At 44.6% G+C, this 17397-nt stretch overlaps 1 protein-coding gene across 2 annotated transcripts in view; it reads left to right on the top strand.

The window, feature by feature from the left end:
• The window catches only part of MCPH1 (microcephalin 1), a 126030-nt gene extending 109889 nt beyond the window's left edge, over window positions 1-16141 (top strand). For both annotated transcript variants that reach the window (XM_077309204.1, XM_077309195.1), the window contains 2 exons: window positions 13430-13667; window positions 15288-16141. In XM_077309204.1, coding sequence (XP_077165319.1) covers window positions 13430-13667; window positions 15288-15349 — 300 coding nt within the window. In that variant the 3' untranslated portion in view covers window positions 15350-16141. The remainder of the gene's footprint in view (window positions 1-13429; window positions 13668-15287) is intronic.
• The last annotated feature ends 1256 nt before the right edge of the window (window positions 16142-17397 follow it).

The following is a 17397-nucleotide window of genomic DNA, read 5'->3' as shown; positions in this document are numbered from 1 at the left end:
TCAAGCAGCCTTCTCCCGAGCATCCATGCATCTGTGCGCTTTGTTTTTAAGCCCACTGTTCACACACAATCATTCTTCAGGGCCCAATTACCATTTCTAGCATCTCACAAATCCACCCAGACATAGAGTCCAAAACACCATGGATCCCAAAAAGGAGGGGGTGGGATGTTGTATCGTTCTGGTATTTCTCCATAGCAATGCAGAAGTGTTAATTTTTAAATTAAAAATGCATCTGTGTTGTGGCATTACCACATAGCAATGCAAAAGTGCCTTTAAAAAATTAATTTGGGGGCTGGGCGGGGGGAGAAAGCTTCAGTCCAAGAGAGAACTGCTGTGCTGTGATTGGCGGCATGTTGTGATTGTCAGGCCAAGGAGCAGGGGAAGGAATTTGTTTTGTTTCCCTTGCAGCCTCATCAGAAGGCAAAAAGCTGCAACAGGGCAGAGGAAAACGCAGGAGCTGTCTCCTGTGAGGAAGACTGCTAACGCAAGTTTTACCACCCCGCATTTGCAAGCAGGAGGCCATGCACGTTTTACCCCTCCGTGCAGAAACAGTCATAGTATTTACCAGTCATTCCCAGATCTGGGATCATTTTGCCAGTTTCCCCTTCTCTTTGCTTCCTAACCTAACCTCTGATGTTAATACTAACCGGTTGGCTTTAAACCTGAGTATGAAGCCGGTTTGCAAAATAAGAATTGTTTAGGTGAAGAAGTATGTATGCACGTGAAAGCTTATAACTTGGATAAAACTTTGTTGGTCTTAAAAGGTGCCACTGGACTCAAACTTTGTTCTAACGATTTCCATGAACCTTGGTGCAGACTTAATGCCGTACTGTGGTTAATAGTGAAACGGGAAGGGAGAGGTAATCAGTTCTATGTCGATTCCCTCTGAGGATTCTGTTCCCCTCCCATCACTTATTCTAGAATTTGAAACTCAAATGATGCTTTAAACCTTTTTATTTGGCGTTCTGTCAGGTACCATTGAGCGTCTTAATAACATTTCAGCTAAAATTAAGTAATAAAGAATGTACTCTGCCTCTGCTTTTAATAATTGTAGTTTGTTTTAGATAGAATAGAGGGCCTAGCACCAGGCATATTTTTGGTTAGTAAAACAAAGAGTGACTCGTAATAGGGCATTACATGTATGATGAGCTAACAGCCCTGCTTGGGAAAGAAATCTTTAGGGAGAGTATTTGCCAGGCTTTTGCTTCCAGCAATCCTTCTTTGATGCTGTTATTCCTGGAACAGAAAAGACTTTTTAGTACATCGCACAACTTCATACAAATGTTACCTGGCACAACAAATGGGAAGACATCATTAGACCCAGCTCCAGAGTGTATACAGTTCTGAGCTGGATTTAGAGCAGGGGTAGTCAAACTGCGGCCCTCCAGATGTCCATGGACTACAATTTCCAGAAGCCCCCTGCCAGCGAACGCTGGCAGGGGCTCCTGGGAATTGTAGTCCATGGGCATCTGGAGGGCCGCAGTTTGACTACCCCTGATTTAGAGAATCGTGAAACTCATTCTGCGAACCCAAGGATCCTTTACCCAGCAGACTGATTAAGACAGTTATTCTCAACCAGAGTTACTAGTAACCCTAGGGTTACTCCAAAGCCCCAGAGAAGTTACTTCAGTATTTAATTTTTAAATTCCTGGTTGCTGAATTCCGAGTTTTGCCCAGGGAAATTGCAAAATTGCAAAAAGTAGATTTGCCACTTTTTATCTCGCATCCCATCGGTGAGCAACCAGAGGCAACCCCGTATGGAGGAGGAAAGGTGCGATAATCTCTGTAGCGTTGTCCCACCCTCGCATCCACCCTCCCCTCTCCAGTTCCTGCTCTGAGAATTTTTTTTAAAGTGTGGTCTGTGTTGCTGTGGGACGCAAAGCTACACTGTCAAAAGTAAAATAGAATCTTCCTTAAAGTGTCCACGGTCTTTTTGGGATCAGGCAGACAAAACACAGCCTTGTTTGTGTTTTCTGGAGGTGGGGAATGAACAGGAGGATAGGAGGTCCCCTCTGGGAGACTGTCAACCTCTCCCTTACTTCAGGGGAGTTCCCAGAGGGACTTAAAGGGGCAGTGGTCTGCCCCATACTGAAAAAACTATTGCTTTATCTCCTGCACCCGGCCACTTACCACGCCATCTCGCATCTTGGTTTTCTAGGGAAGGTGAATGAAAGGGTTGAGGCAGATCAGCTCCTAACCTACTTGGAAAAAAGGTCACCAGTCACATTGGGCACACCCATCTCCATTTGTATAAGCTCCTAGGTCCTACTCAAAGGAATCTTTCATGAGGAGGATTGGTTCGGAGAAATACAAATTGCCATTCAAAGTTTATCCGGAAATGTGTCCCTCTCAGTTAAGTGATTAGTTAGCGTGTATTCACCACACAAATATAGGGAATTGCTTCTCTACCACTATCTTCACTTATAAAACATCCTCTCATTCAAGCCACAACACTCTGCCAACGGAGCATTGACTTCTATTTGCTTCCCTTCTGCCTGGGGGCTAAAGGAGAGGGAGAGAAGACTTGCATGAGATGCATCTTAAGATATTTCCAGCTCTCCTCCCTTTAGGATTCCCACTCTAGGACTGAAAGGGAAGTCTGCAATCCAGTTTAAAGGGCATTGGTAGCTGAGAATAGCCAGGATCCTCTAAATTTCAAATGACTGGTCCTTTCAGTATAAAGGCTGGGTGGTGGGATTCACATTACAGAACTGATACGTTCTTGGCGCATCTTGTCCCAAATTATTCATCCCCCACCCTCTCGGCAGTCCCTCTGCTTGAGCTGGACATTTCATAGCTTCAGCTGAGGGGCAGCATCTGCTCAGAGACAAGCTAGCTCTGTGGAACTTGAAAGCACTGGATGAGTTAGGAAGGGGGAACGTGAATGGTTCGATTGTTGCTGAAATGCTTTTAGGTAATGCGGAAGCAAGTTCCGCTACACATACATGTGATATCCGTCCCTTTCATTTTTTCCACATCCTGTCATCCAGAATATTGTCACAACTGCGTTGCAACTGGTGAATGACATATGGTCCCAGGTCACGGTGGTAGTTGCTGTGTTATGGGGCCACCTGGATACAACCACTTATTCTGTCTTTCAGTGGAAGCTTAGAGATACAGATCCGGGCTTGTTTCCATTCTGGGTGGTAATAATTAGTCTATTCTGGACTACAGTGACTATAGAATTGGACCTTTTTAAAAAAATAAGAATTAAACTTTGCAGCTGTTAATGCTATTATGTGCAAACAATGCTTTTAAAATCTTAGACTTCTGTGTCTTAAATATGTTTAGAATATGGGTGCAAATCATTCTTTTCTGCCGAACCTTGCAGGGCAGGAAAAAGTGATTCAAACGTCTTCAAATATGAAGTTGGAGAACTGCCCAACAGTAGATTCAGCTGCCAAGCATTTTCATCTAGTATTCCCACTAGAACATGGCCTTTCAGAGAAACGATTGTTGAAATTAACTTTTCTTATCAGTGTTCGAGAGAAGTGCGGCTTGTCTGCCAACACACAGCATTAAACTTTTTTTAGTCAAATTGTCTGCATATTAGTTTCTTCTTCCTCTCCCTCCTTCATGGACTGGGGACACACTTGTCACCTAAAAAGAGAAGAGGAAGGGAGAATGTATTGAATCCTCTTCCTTTCACTTGCACAAGTGGTGGAAGTAGGATCCTGCTAGAACCACAACTGGGAAGTCAAACATGACTCATACTTCATTATTATGCAGAATTCTCATGTAGGCTGTGAGTTACAATCTATTTTGCTGTCAGTCAAAGCTTTCATTACCATAGATCTGTCCTGCCAGGGCACTTTGTTACCCAAATTGCTGAACACGTGTCCTAAAAACACGTATCTTTGAGCTTGTGGGGAATATTAGCTCAAATGCTGCGAGAGGGGGGTAACTTAGCGTTATTGGATCGTTACCTATGTATACGAGGGTCGAGCACCTGTAGGAACTCAAGGCAAACACAGATTTAAATGGTAAAATATTAATATAAGCTTTTATTGAAAAGGAAAATAACAAAAAGTACACACAAATAGCTAACACACATACAAGCAGTTATATAGAGAAGGGGGAGGAAGAGTGGAAGGCTTGATAGTTACCTGTCCGAGGAGTGGTGGGTCAGAGGAAGAAGCACGAACCAGCGTGGGAGGTCCTGGGTTGGAAGACACTCAGAGTGGCTGTGTGAAGCCACAGTTTTTATAGGATTTTGGGAAGGGGGCTATGTGACAAGGCTCAGGTAAGCATGTGCTGGAAGTTTCCAGGGTCCCCAGAGATTAGGACAATACCTGGCCAAGTGGGGGGATGGCTGTAAATGGATTTGGATAAAGGTATTAATGGCTCTGAGGAAGAGAGCTATCAGGTCTAGCTGGCAGGATGTGGGGAGGAGATTTCCCCTGGCAGAGGGGCCAAGTGTGAAAAATGTTGCAAGACAAAGGATTTTCCTAGGAGCCCTTAGGCAAACAGGAGGAAGCCAGTCCACTCCCTTAGAAATACAATGGGGGGGGGGGGGTGAGCTGATGCAAGCTTGAGTCCAGAGGCACCTCTGGGTCAGGCAAAGGCTGTCATTCCAAACCTAAGGCAGAGATGGAGTCTGGCCTGGCTTGGCCGACCCTAGCAGTGTTGTCTTGGCTTTAGCTTAAGCCTAGACTATTGTGGGGTGCCATTGGTTATAGAAGACAGTATGCCTGTCAATGAGGCAGGGGCCCTGCCACACTTAACAATCCCCCCCTCTGGAGCGAATTTTATTTCCATTTATTCGCTCCAGACCAATGTATAATGCGTTAGTGGCGGCAAAGATTGAAATTCAGACTAGAAATTCAGAGAGAAAAGTGGGGCCATCTTCTGCCACTACAAAAACTACAAAAACTTAAGCCAAATTAAAAACAAACATTTAGGAGGGGTTTGGGTGACTTAAGGAAAGCTGTGAAGTTGCTGTTCCTCTTTACCACAACCACTCAAAACTAAATGTAACATACATGAACTATGAACTAGCTAAGCGTGAGTTCTCCAACATATGAATAAAGCAATGAACCAATGCAAACTAATACGTTGAGCAAGGCAATCTAGTAAACAATAGACAAAAAGCAAATGCAGTGAAAACCAAATTCTATGCAGGCAGGAAACTGTGGGCAATACCTGAGCAATATTTTAGAATGCAAGCATTAGGCAATCCTAAAAATGCTGGCAATGAATATCAAGCAATTACTATGAAGCAGGCAGAAAGTGGCAGAAACTAAAAAGTTAGGCAATGAACTAAGCAATGGCTTCTAATAAGCAATGCAATAAGAACAAGGTAAAGCTAAGCAATTTAGCAAAACTTATATACATAAACTAGCAAACTATTTGCTACATTCTCAATTAACTAAAATGGATACATTGTACACAAAGAAAAATGTATATTTACAGCAAAAATGTAGGGTGGGAGAGGTGGCAGTCACCTTTCCAATAAATACAGAGGCAAATTATTCCCGTTCCCACCCCTCCATCCCAAGAATCTTCTTGGCAGGTTGGCAAGGTCTTCTGATGCCCTCCCCCCCTTGCTTCCAGGAAAACAGTGGCGGCAGAGCGGCTGCAGCAAAGTCTCCCAGGGAGGGTGGCCTCAAGCATTATTTGTGGCAAGCCTTACAATAGGGGAGCCGCGAGATCTTTGGGGCTAACCGGGAACAATTGGCATCTGCGGGAAATCTGTAGCAGGGAAACAAGCTGACAGGTTTGGTTATGGATTCCCGAACAGCGGGAACCCAGGGAGCTGGATAGGGAAAACGAGAATCTGATGTTTTAGGCTTGGGGAGAGGAGGTCAAAGGTGGGGCTGTGGGGAAGAGGGAACAGTAATCTCCTGTTGAGGAGGAAGAGTAGGGGAAGCATTTCCAAGAGAAAGCACAGCAAAGACTAGAAGGAGAAGCATATCTCTTCCTAGCGTCCGTGTGTTCAAAACAAAGCGAACGACCTGAAAACGAACGGGGGTTGTAGCAGGGGCTATATACACAGGTGCAAAATGCCTCAGGAAAGGGCCTCCCCCCCTTGCGTCCGAGAGCAGGCAAGGTCTTTGTCCCTATTTCCCTTTACCCTGTATCAAACTGGAGGAAGGTTTCTGCTACACCTTCCAAAGCAGGCTCTCCTGAATTGCTCAGTGAGAATTGTTTGACCACAACTGTTGTGATGGGGGCTGGAGGTTTGACCTCCGGGGGCTCTTCAGTGGCACAATCCTCCTGGGGATTGTCCAATTGTCCTTTCCATTTCTTGGACACAGTGGAAATACTTCAACCAGATGCTCCCATTCTTAGGCAGAGCAACCCGGTATCCTTAAAGGGAAAGACTGTTCCTGTGCATGGGCAGAGGGTCTTTATTGGCTGGCTGAAAAGATAGATTTTCATTCAAAACAAAAAAAAATGACAAAAAAATGTTCTAATTGCTAATTAAAAATAAAAAGACAAAATGTAAAAGGGAAGAAAAAAAAAACTGTAAAGGACGCATTTCCCAAAGAGGATCTGTGACTTCCCCCCCCTTGCTGAGGTGGGGGTCAGTCTTTAAAGTAACAAAACTTCTTCCCTTCCTGATTTGAGAAGAAAGAATACTTTCTGTGCTGTTAAAGTTCCTTAGTTATGTAGATTATTTGCTTTGCTGGGGGAGAGCAAGGCATGAGTCATAGGCCTGAGTGCCTAGAAAGGCAGTTAGATAAAGAGAGTCTGTTTTAAGATTGCAAAATAGTGGCTGTTTCAGTGTGAATGCAACTATCAGTGGAGGCTCTACCAATTGCAGCCAAATTTAAAATTTGGAAGTTTAAAAGTAAAAATGGAAGCACACATGTTGAACAATTATTGTGAACTTGGATTTTGGAACTCTGTACAGGTTCAGAGGCAGGGTTTCCTTCCTGACTCTGAGATGTGGGAACTGAGAATATTTCTTCTTCTTTAAAGACAAGAGGTGAAGCTGGGTTGCTGGATCTGCTGTATTTTCTTTTCAATTTACTATCTGTGTGGCTTTGGAAATCTAGCACATTTTGCAAATGTGTTTTTACTTTAAAAAGTTCACCCTGAAATTCCTTGTTTTTCTCATTAAGATCTTTAATTTCTAGATCTTGTTTCTGGGTAAGAGTTTTAAATTTCTCTATTTCCTTCTGCCAATCCTTAGGGGATTCAGAAGAAATTTCTGTGGGCCTAGTTCTTGTCTCCATTTCTGGCTCAGGTCTGAGCATTTTCCTGGTTTTCCTGTTCCTCGTGGCCTTCACAAAGGCACACATGAGCACAGATGTGGGTTGGTCATGATACTGGGACATGTCTGCTCCAGCATTTCTAAGTTCCCGCCACAGAAAAATCCGGTCACTAATTTTATTCTGCTTCTGAGAGGCAGAATCTCTATTAGGTTTGGGATTGTTCTGGGGGAAGTTACTATAAGAAAAACCACTCTGTGTCTTATCCCTGTTTTGGGCAGGGGAAGGTGGCTGTGGGCGCTTTCCTGAGTTGGCAGTAAGCTTCCCATAGGCAAGGGCTAGCTTTCCCAGAGGCTGCCTGTTGAACTGGGCCATGTCCAATCTGGCCTCCTTGAGCCCGGCCCAGAAGTATCTCCTTAGGAAGGTTTCCGGGTGCTGAGACCGACTCTGGGCAGAGGGAACTGCCTGCTGAGGGTTCCCAAGAGGTGTTGGGGGAGGCACAGCAGTTTGGGTGCCAAGGGAAGACTCTGCACTTTGGCCAGAGGGGTTTTTCCCTGCTCCAAAGCTGCTGTGTCTCTTGTTTCTCCTACGTTTCAAATGGGGGCCACTATTGGCATAAGTGACCGCCTGCACTGATTCCTGGGAGCCTTTCTTGGGATGCTTGACCCGAGAACCTTGAGCATAGGCCGCCTCACGGAAAAGGTCGCCAGCGAGCTGTACTTTCTCCTTGAGCACATACCAAGTGATGTTGGTTGGGTTGAACAAGCCTATAGCAATTTTTGTTCTGATGTTGAGACCATTGTAGAACGGGGTCTTAAAATTGTCTACATTAAAGTTCCATATACCCTGAGTATTTACCTGAACCTTCTCAGCTAACTGCGCAAGAAAGCACTTGCGGATTGAATAGCTTTCGGGGTTCTCATCCGGGCCTTGCTTGTCCATGAGGAACAGTAGCTCCGCTGATTGGTCTGGCCATAGCAACTTGGCTATTTCACGGGCCCAATTCATTGGACCTAACTGTGCCATTTTACGTTGGAGTAGGCCATTCCGTAAGGCTTGTGTGTCTGGTCCAGTAGCACACACCCTTACCAATTGGCACAGATCCTCCCCGCTGGCAGTGGGGTACTGCTCTAGGGTTGTACACAGCCATTGCACGCCAGTGTCCCTGTTGAGAGGGCCCAACTGGTCACCAATAGCCTTCGCTTCATGAGGCTTCCAAATCATGACTCTCTCCTGGTTGGTAACCTCAACACGGCCGTTTGCCATGTGCCTCCGGACTGTCTCATGCTGGACAGGATGGACCAGAGTGGGGGTTTCCATCCAATCAGGGTTGATTGGCAGATGTGAGACAGCCTCTGCTGGCAGTACCTGCTCGGTGTGAGACAGGTCTGGCAGGGCAGGGAGCGTCTCGGGGTGAACAGTTGCAATGAGAGCAGTCTGAAGCCCCAATTTTTGCTTCAGACCTTCAATTTCATGGCGGCACGCATCATGGCTTATGGCTGAGACTTGTGCTGCTTTTTCCCTAGCCAGAAATTGTGCTGCACTCTGTGCCTGATCATGCAGCTTGCCCAATTCTTTCACCTTAGCGGAGGCCTCTTCTGCTCTCAGAAGAGCCTGTTGGCACTGGAGATCTTTCTCCTGTACCAGATTTGCATAGTGGTTTTTGTCCACCAGCAAGTCAAATTTCTCTCCTTGCAACTGTTCTATTTTTCGGTGGAGCTTGCTAATTACAGCATCTCGCTCCCCGATTTCTCTCTCAAGATCTTTACTTTCCAACGCTGTTTGGAGTTCTCTAATCTGTGCCACACTGTCCTGCAGCGCAGTGTAGAGACCCCAGGCGGCGTGGGTACTCACACTTCCCAGTTTCAGCCTCTTGGAGTCACAGTATGACTGAAAAGTCTCTGTAAGTTTCTCCAGGGGATCTGGGTCTTTAAAGAACCCAGGTTTCCAGGGGTTGCGCCCCTTTGACATGACCCACTTGGTCAGCTGGTCTACCCTGTCCTTGCTCTGAAAGGCTTCAGCAAGAACAATCTTTGCAGCCATCCCTTATGGCAGCAGTTACCCAAACACTCAAAGAGATAGGGGAAATCCTACAGGCAACGCACCCAAGAATTAACCCAAAGATTGCTGCCACCGAGCTCCGGTATGCAGCAAAAGAAAGACCAGGTCTGTATCCTCTGTCTCTGCAGAGTGATTACAGCCTGCACCAACCCTGATTCACAGTATATACAGCACATGAACAGGAGGAAACTAAAAGGGGGGGGGTGGCACAGTGTCCTTTCTTGCCCTGCACTTAAGGGGAGTGCCTGAAGTCAGAAGGAGCACTTGCAAACCTCGACTGATTCACGGTATCTACAGCTCGTGATCAGAGGAGGAGGAAGAGGAGCCCTAATTCATGGTATATACAGCACATGAAAATGCAAACCTCAGCTCTGCCTTAGCGAAGGTCAGATGTGTGAGGGCGGGGTTCCCTATCGCATGCTACCATGGTGGGAGACACCCAGTGGGTCTGAAAGATGCAATGTGGGGTCCCCACAGAGCGACAGTCAAAACCCACAACAAATTCCAAATGAACACCGTTTTAGCCCACGGCCAACAGGCTTTATAGTACTAAAGGAAAGGAGGGGAGCGGAAAACAGCCCACCCAGAATTCACACTTCCAAGAGCACATTCACACACTAATGCCAAGAGTTCAAACGGGCTTTTCCCCTTACGTCCGGGTTACTGGAGAGTGCCGTGCATCCACTTTACTCCCGAGTAAGCCTGGGGCAATTGCCCGCGAGATCCACCATAATCTGTTACCCAAATTGCTGAACACGTGTCCTAAAAACACGTATCTTTGAGCTTGTGGGGAATATTAGCTCAAATGCTGCGAGAGGGGGGTAACTTAGCGTTATTGGATCGTTACCTATGTATACGAGGGTCGAGCACCTGTAGGAACTCAAGGCAAACACAGATTTAAATGGTAAAATATTAATATAAGCTTTTATTGAAAAGGAAAATAACAAAAAGTACACACAAATAGCTAACACACATACAAGCAGTTATATAGAGAAGGGGGAGGAAGAGTGGAAGGCTTGATAGTTACCTGTCCGAGGAGTGGTGGGTCAGAGGAAGAAGCACGAACCAGCGTGGGAGGTCCCGGGTTGGAAGACACTCAGAGTGGCTGTGTGAAGCCACAGTTTTTATAGGATTTTGGGAAGGGGGCTATGTGACAAGGCTCAGGTAAGCATGTGCTGGAAGTTTCCAGGGTCCCCAGAGATTAGGACAATACCTGGCCAAGTGGGGGGATGGCTGTAAATGGATTTGGATAAAGGTATTAATGGCTCTGAGGAAGAGAGCTATCAGGTCTAGCTGGCAGGATGTGGGGAGGAGATTTCCCCTGGCAGAGGGGCCAAGTGTGAAAAATGTTGCAAGACAAAGGATTTTCCTAGGAGCCCTTAGGCAAACAGGAGGAAGCCAGTCCACTCCCTTAGAAATACAATGGGGGGGGGGTGAGCTGATGCAAGCTTGAGTCCAGAGGCACCTCTGGGTCAGGCAAAGGCTGTCATTCCAAACCTAAGGCAGAGATGGAGTCTGGCCTGGCTTGGCCGACCCTAGCAGTGTTGTCTTGGCTTTAGCTTAAGCCTAGACTATTGTGGGGTGCCATTGGTTATAGAAGACAGTATGCCTGTCAATGAGGCAGGGGCCCTGCCACACTTAACAACTTCACCTAAAGAAGTTCCTTGCTGGATGAAACCTGTTTGCAAAAGGAGGTGTTCTTGGATGGCCTATGGTAAGGGAATGCGGATTCTTCCACATTCCCTGTGGTGCCACAGTCGCCATCAAAGTCTAGCCCAGGGCAGCCCCTTGCACAGAGGAAGAGTCTTTGGGCCTGGTTCCTCCCCCAATCTGCAGTGTCCCTACAAAGACACCAAACGCTCCAGTCAGCTCCGCAGTGACGCAGAGCCAAATGGGGCATTTCCCCACCCGCACGATGGTGGGATAGTGGCATGCCACTATCCTGCCATTATGCAGTGGGGGCCCATGCCCCCCATTCCCATCTGCTACTGCTTCTGCTGCACAGCACGGCAGGCTCTTCCAGTTCCAGCATTGTGTATGTGCACACATAACATCTGGGCAGACTGCGTGTACCAGGGGATTCCTTCCCCCGTGCATTCTTTGAAGCGGCGGGCCATACTATCCCACTGCTAGAAACCAGCAGCGGCCCGGCTTAGCCATTGCCATGCATAAGTCTTCCTGTCTTCAGCTATTCTCTCATTTCTCTGCTTGCTCATTACGATGGCTATCATTCCATGAGACCAACCTTCCTTATGGGCTTCATGCAACCTAGGCTCATTAGCAAGACTTCGAAATACTCTGCTTGTGATCTGATGTACCTACAGGCATTCGTGACAACCTTTTATGCCATAAATTATAATATCTGTTATGAAGAGTATAACATCATCTGCTTATAAAGTGAGCTTCTGCTGGTGGATCCAATTGTTTGGCTGATTAAGATAGCTATTGCTTCCAGTGTGATGCTAACCAACTGTTTAAGTTCTATTCTCAGTCCCATTTTAGCTATTCTAATGTAAGCCTTTGAATGTATAGCTCTGCTTGACTTCATGGCTTTGAACTTTTTAGCAGTGGCATTTCCTGGTTTGGGGGTTTTATTGTGTGAAATAGAAGCTGTTTGTGTCACCTCAAGCACATTTCCAGTATAATAGAATACACTGTGAAAATTGTGTGGCTTTTAAGTATTACTCCCCCACACAAACACACACTTCCCCCCAAAAATGCTTTCAAGAACTATGTCTGAATAACCAAGAATACAGGAGATCCTTTAAAACATGTCTTTGTAAATGTGTAAAACAGCAGGAAAACAATCCGGTTACATTGTATATATGTTCCTTCTAGGAAAGGGCCCTAATGTAAACAGAGCTAGTCAGTTCTAATCAGCCTCAGCTTAGAAACCCTGGAGCTCCAGGCTAACAAAAGCAACGAGACGCTTTTAGCACAGGGTCCCTTGGAATCTGGTCTGATTATTAATTTTAGATAAAGTAATGCCGCATTAATGTCTCTCGCTGATTGTTGTTCTTCTTTTAGATAGCGCTGATTAGCCTAAATAGGCAGCATGGGAGAACAGCAACTGTCTCCGATGGAAGCAAAATGCTATTTTGACTCATCACCGTTTCCGTCATCCTTGTCACCAGGCACTCCTAACCTAAGAAAAAACATAAAATGCATTATAATCCATTTTAAACTTGACCGTTCAACCGTGTAGCCAAATCACGTGTTTCCACGATGGATGGAAGTCTGCCTTTCATCAAAGTTATCCCAGTCCTCGTCCTAGTGGATGTGTCATTCTGACAACCATGGCTGGGAACTCAGGAGTGGGCTACAAGCTCCTACGCCCTCTTCATCAATCTTCCTTTGACAGGAATTCCCCCTCCGTGCCCAGTCTTCGCTATGGTTTACCATTACGTGTGCACGAGCTCTAACCATTGTTCATGCTGAGAAGGCTTGTCATTATAACTAGACATGTCTGAACACCAGCTGGCTTGGTTTCTATCCTGATGCCATAAAGTGGATGCAAAACAAAAAGAGATCCCCTTTCCCTTCCCAAGCAGCACGCTGGTTTGCCCCAAGGTTCCTCTCTAAGGATTAGGTAAACTGTGTAGACAGAAAGTATCACAGGATGGGGAGTTCCAACACTGACTGATGGACAGTCAAGCAGAGTTGCCTTCCCCCCCCCCCCTTCCATTTGTGGCATGCATCCACAGCAGAAGAAAAAGAGACATGTTTAATTGATTCCCCTTTGTCTCCTCCCTGTTTTGTGGCTCATTTACTTGGGAGGCTTTCCCAGCCTTCGGAGAGCAGCTTTGGGGTAAATGATGGCAGGCTGCTTGCGGAGGAGGAAGCAGGAAGAAAACCACTCTACCAAGACCCTCTGCAAGCTTTTTTGCTGGACCCAACCCATAATTAGCATTTTAGCATGTTTATATTGGTAGTTCCAAGAAGGCTTATGTTCATTATCAAAGTTTTGTGCTGGATTAAAAAAAAAAATTGATATCAAGGTTATTCTAACAGTGTTTTGGAAATTGTAAAACCTGTATCACTGCCACACAGAACTGGAATGATGTTAAATCTAAACCAGACCATATGACATTTAAGGGATAGGTATTTTTAAAATTGGTGACTATGAATTGGTTGGGTTTGTATCCTTTCATATCCAGTTGTGCTGAAATAAAAACTTTTCGGTTTTGTCTCCCCCTCTCCCTAAAACACAGCTCTGTCGAGTTCAACACCACCTGTCAAACAGAGAACGTCACCAGAAACTCTTTTCAGATCAGCTTGCAATGTTCATCTCTCCTACAAGCCAGCCACCCTTTGAGAAACTTTCCGAACTGATCCAGCTTTGTGGAGGAAGAGTGTGCAAGACTCTCCGTCAGGCTGAAATCTGCATTGGCAAATGCAATGTTGGAAAGCGTGCAGAGATACGATGTTTGTCAGAAAAATGGATACTAGGTAAGAGGAACCCTCTGAAATTCTGTCCATATTAGCTCTTAACACTAGAATAAGTTTAGCACTGTCTCAAATTCGCTCCTGAGGTAAATTAATCGTGTTATGCCCCGTTACGGCTGCTTCGCAAGGTTAGTTCCTTCTATACGCAAACAGCTAGATTAGTGTCCAGCCGCACTAGAGTCCGCTGTCTGGAACCGGCTGTGGCTGGGGAGGGGCTGTGGTTCAATGGTGGAGTATCTGGTTGACCTGCACAAAGTCCCATGTTCAGTCCCTGGCATCTCCATTTAAAGGCCCACGTGGTAGGTGCCTGGAAAGACCTCTGCTTGAGACCCTGGAAAGTGGACTGATGTTCTGATTCAGTATAAGGCAGCTTCGTGTGTTTGTGTGTTTACTGCAGGCCAATATGGCCACCCTCTGAAATTTCCTATACTCAAGAGGCTCAGTTTCCTCAACAACCATTTGTCAGGCTGCTTTCACATTGCAGTAATGTTAGTATAAAATAAGTGGCATGTGGACATAGTTTACAGGACTTCCTGTAACCACCAAGGCACTTTACCCTGCCCTCTGTGGTGAGTGAAACTGCTGGGGCTAGAGCCACATACTACATTTCATTATGTGTAGCACTGCCAGATCCCCCTGTGAGCATACTTCCTCCTTTCTTGTCTCCAGAATGAACAGAACAGACAGACTTTCAGGATTCTTTCTCTCTCTCTCTCTCTCTCTCTCTCTCTCTCTCTCTCTCTCTCTCCTATTTCTATATAAAGTTGTTTTTCTTCTTCGTAAAACTATTTTATTATTTGAAGCATCCTGGTGATTTACTCCTCTTTACATATTCAAACTTTGCCAACACTTCCCCTGGGTGTGTGCACTGCTTCCCTGTGCACATTGAGATTAAGAGCAAGTCAAGAGCTAACAAAGCATATAAATAAATGGCCAAACCCAGGAATCCCATAATTGCTTAAATGAGATCTCCTGTGATGTTGGATATTGAATACACAACATGAAGTTGGTGAAGAAGATCCATTTTCATTTTCAGTTGTCCACTGGATCTTCCCGTTTGATGTTTGCAACAGGGAGGTTCCAGAGAGAAAATGCCCAAACCCACTTCTAATCTTACCACACTGCAGATAACTGTGGGTGGGGGGCAGTGTTGTTCCTGTGTTTCCGGACACTGCCCCTGCCTAATACATGTAGAAACTTCAGCCTAGATGTTTGTCTATTAAAAATTAAAAGTTTGTTTATCCCCTAAACATGGTATATCTTCAAGTAAATAGTCAGAACAACGTATGATCAGAGAGCTCCCCAGTTCACATTTTGCTTCTGCCAAGATCTAGCCTTGGGCCAGGCATGCTCTGTCAACCTCAGCCTCTCTTCAGCTGTGACAGGAAGACCTGCCTTGCAGGGCTGTGCTAAGACTGCAACAATATAATGCATGGGAAGTCCTTTCAGTGCTAAGAGTAGCCAGTTGCCACATGGCCATTGAGCTGTGCGATGGGTTAGGGTGAAGTGCTTAGAGGTTAAAATGTACAACTTTAATATTAGAAACAGCAACAGAACCAAGAAATGGTTTGTAAATTTCCAAATTTGTATTTATGCTACATGGTGTTTTCTTTTTCCTTCTAGATTCAATCATCCAGAACAAGATCTGCCCTCTTGAAAGTTATCTATTTCAGAACAAGGACTAGGAATTAAACACACTCATGCTTTATTCTATAAATGCAATGGCTTGAAACATTTTATAAAGCCAAGAAGAATTATTAAAATATACACATGAAAACTCCATGAACCAAGAAGGGAAAGGAGCCAGTAAGTCTGAGGCCCACAGTCGATCTCTCAATGCCTGCTTAAAATAACAGCTGAACAGTCCCAAAATTGTGAGTTTGAACATCACAGAGATAATTCTGTTGATTTAGGTTTTATGTGTTTGTTGGATATTGCACTCGGCCACAAGCTGATTGATTTGATGTTTATGAAATCAGCGTATAATTTTTGAATGTATTTCAAATGATGGCAACTATTCTTACTTTTATTCATTTTATTATTATTGTTATTATTTTTAAACCTACCCTCTGGATTTCTATGAACTTTATATAAAAGGCCAACAGAAGGCTTAATTGCGAATGATGAACAGGCACCCACATGAATCCCTTTATTAGCAGGCAATATACCACAGGGTGGAATAGAAATATTTTAATAACAAGTGACATGTGAACGTACAATTCCTGGTAAACAGCGGAATAGGACTTTTACAATGATATTATTAAAGTTTGTGTATTTTCTAATCTTCTCATAAATGATTTACACACAGAAAACTGTCATCACTAATTTATGTAACCTAACATTCCAAATTGGCTTTCTCATAAATTCTCTTGAAATGAATTTCAAGTTGTGTCTAATTCAACCTCTTGGGATAGCAGCTGGTTTTTATTAGCCACATATGTAAGAGATTTTACAGTGGAAGACTAATAAAGACATCTACGAGGTATTTAACTGACAGAGTTTGGTTGTTTCTGCTTCAAAGGAAATTTTCTACTAGCTTAGTAGCCATATAGTAAACATAGGCTAACAGTTTTTACACTTGGATCCCCTTTGTTAAAGAGTTCTGATTTTATCTATTAACCAGAATATATGTCTATCCTGGGATTTAATATTGTTATGTTATTCCTCCACCTACAGGAGGTATAATACCTCTCGTTTCTCTCTTAAGATTCTCCTGATTGGGTTTCCCATTACACCCGGCCTCTTTTTCTCTCTCCTTTCCACCCCATTTTATTTTTCTGAGCCTGAAAAAGAGCTTGGAGTCCCAAAGCGATGTATTACTTGAGGCCTCTTGAATCTCTATTATGGCTGGAGAAACAATGGCTCATCGTTAAAGCAAAGAAGCATTAAACATTCGCATTTGTAGCCCCATGCTGTTTTGGTTTTGTTCCCACTGAGTATTGGTCATGGCAGAGGTTTGGTTTGGAGTGATGCTCAGAACTCAGCCCGAGAAGGCAGTGGAGACCATGGGTGTACAGTGCTGTTCCATGCATAGAGGGAGATGCTGTCAGAATCCATATGGAATTGGGACAGTGCTCAGAAATTTATTTTTTAAAATATCAGCACACATTTGTTTTACACATTCCTGTGAATGGTACTGTCCAGGCTAGCTGTCCAGGCTAGCTCTGTTGTCCCCTGTTGGGAGCTTGTTGTAGTCTGGCCTGCTTGTTCTGCCCATTGCTGTAAACCAACATGCCCTCTTTTCATGCTAATGGTGTAGTCATTTTTCACATTCAGTATAAGGGGAGCAAAGGGAGAAGCCTCTTCTCTTCCCACTTAAATTTGTTTATTTATTTAGATTGTTATACTTTGCTCTTCTCCCCAGCAACTTACAACATCATTCTTGCAACCTCTGTTTGTATCTTCACAACAACCGCCCTGCAAAGTGGAGAGAGAAAGGCCAGCCCAGTGCTCTAATCACGGCACTGCAATATAAATTAGCATTTGCCTAGACCAAACTTTCTCAGCCAGGTTTTCATGAGACCCTGGGGTTTCTTGACAGTCCCAGAAGGGTTTCCCAAAAGGGTGGGAATTTTATTTTGATAGATAGATAGATAGATAGATAGATAGATAGATAGATAGATAGATAGATAGATAGATAGATAGATAGATAGATAGATAGATAGATAGATAGATAGATAGATAGATAGATAGATGTGTGTGTGTATACGTGTGTGTGTATATATGTGTGTGT

This window comes from Paroedura picta, chromosome 1 (assembly GCF_049243985.1).
Source record: "Paroedura picta isolate Pp20150507F chromosome 1, Ppicta_v3.0, whole genome shotgun sequence".
NCBI classification, from domain to species: Eukaryota; Metazoa; Chordata; class Lepidosauria; order Squamata; family Gekkonidae; genus Paroedura; species Paroedura picta.
The sequence above is the reverse complement of the archived record's forward strand: the minus strand, read 5'-3'. Positions and strand labels throughout refer to the sequence as shown.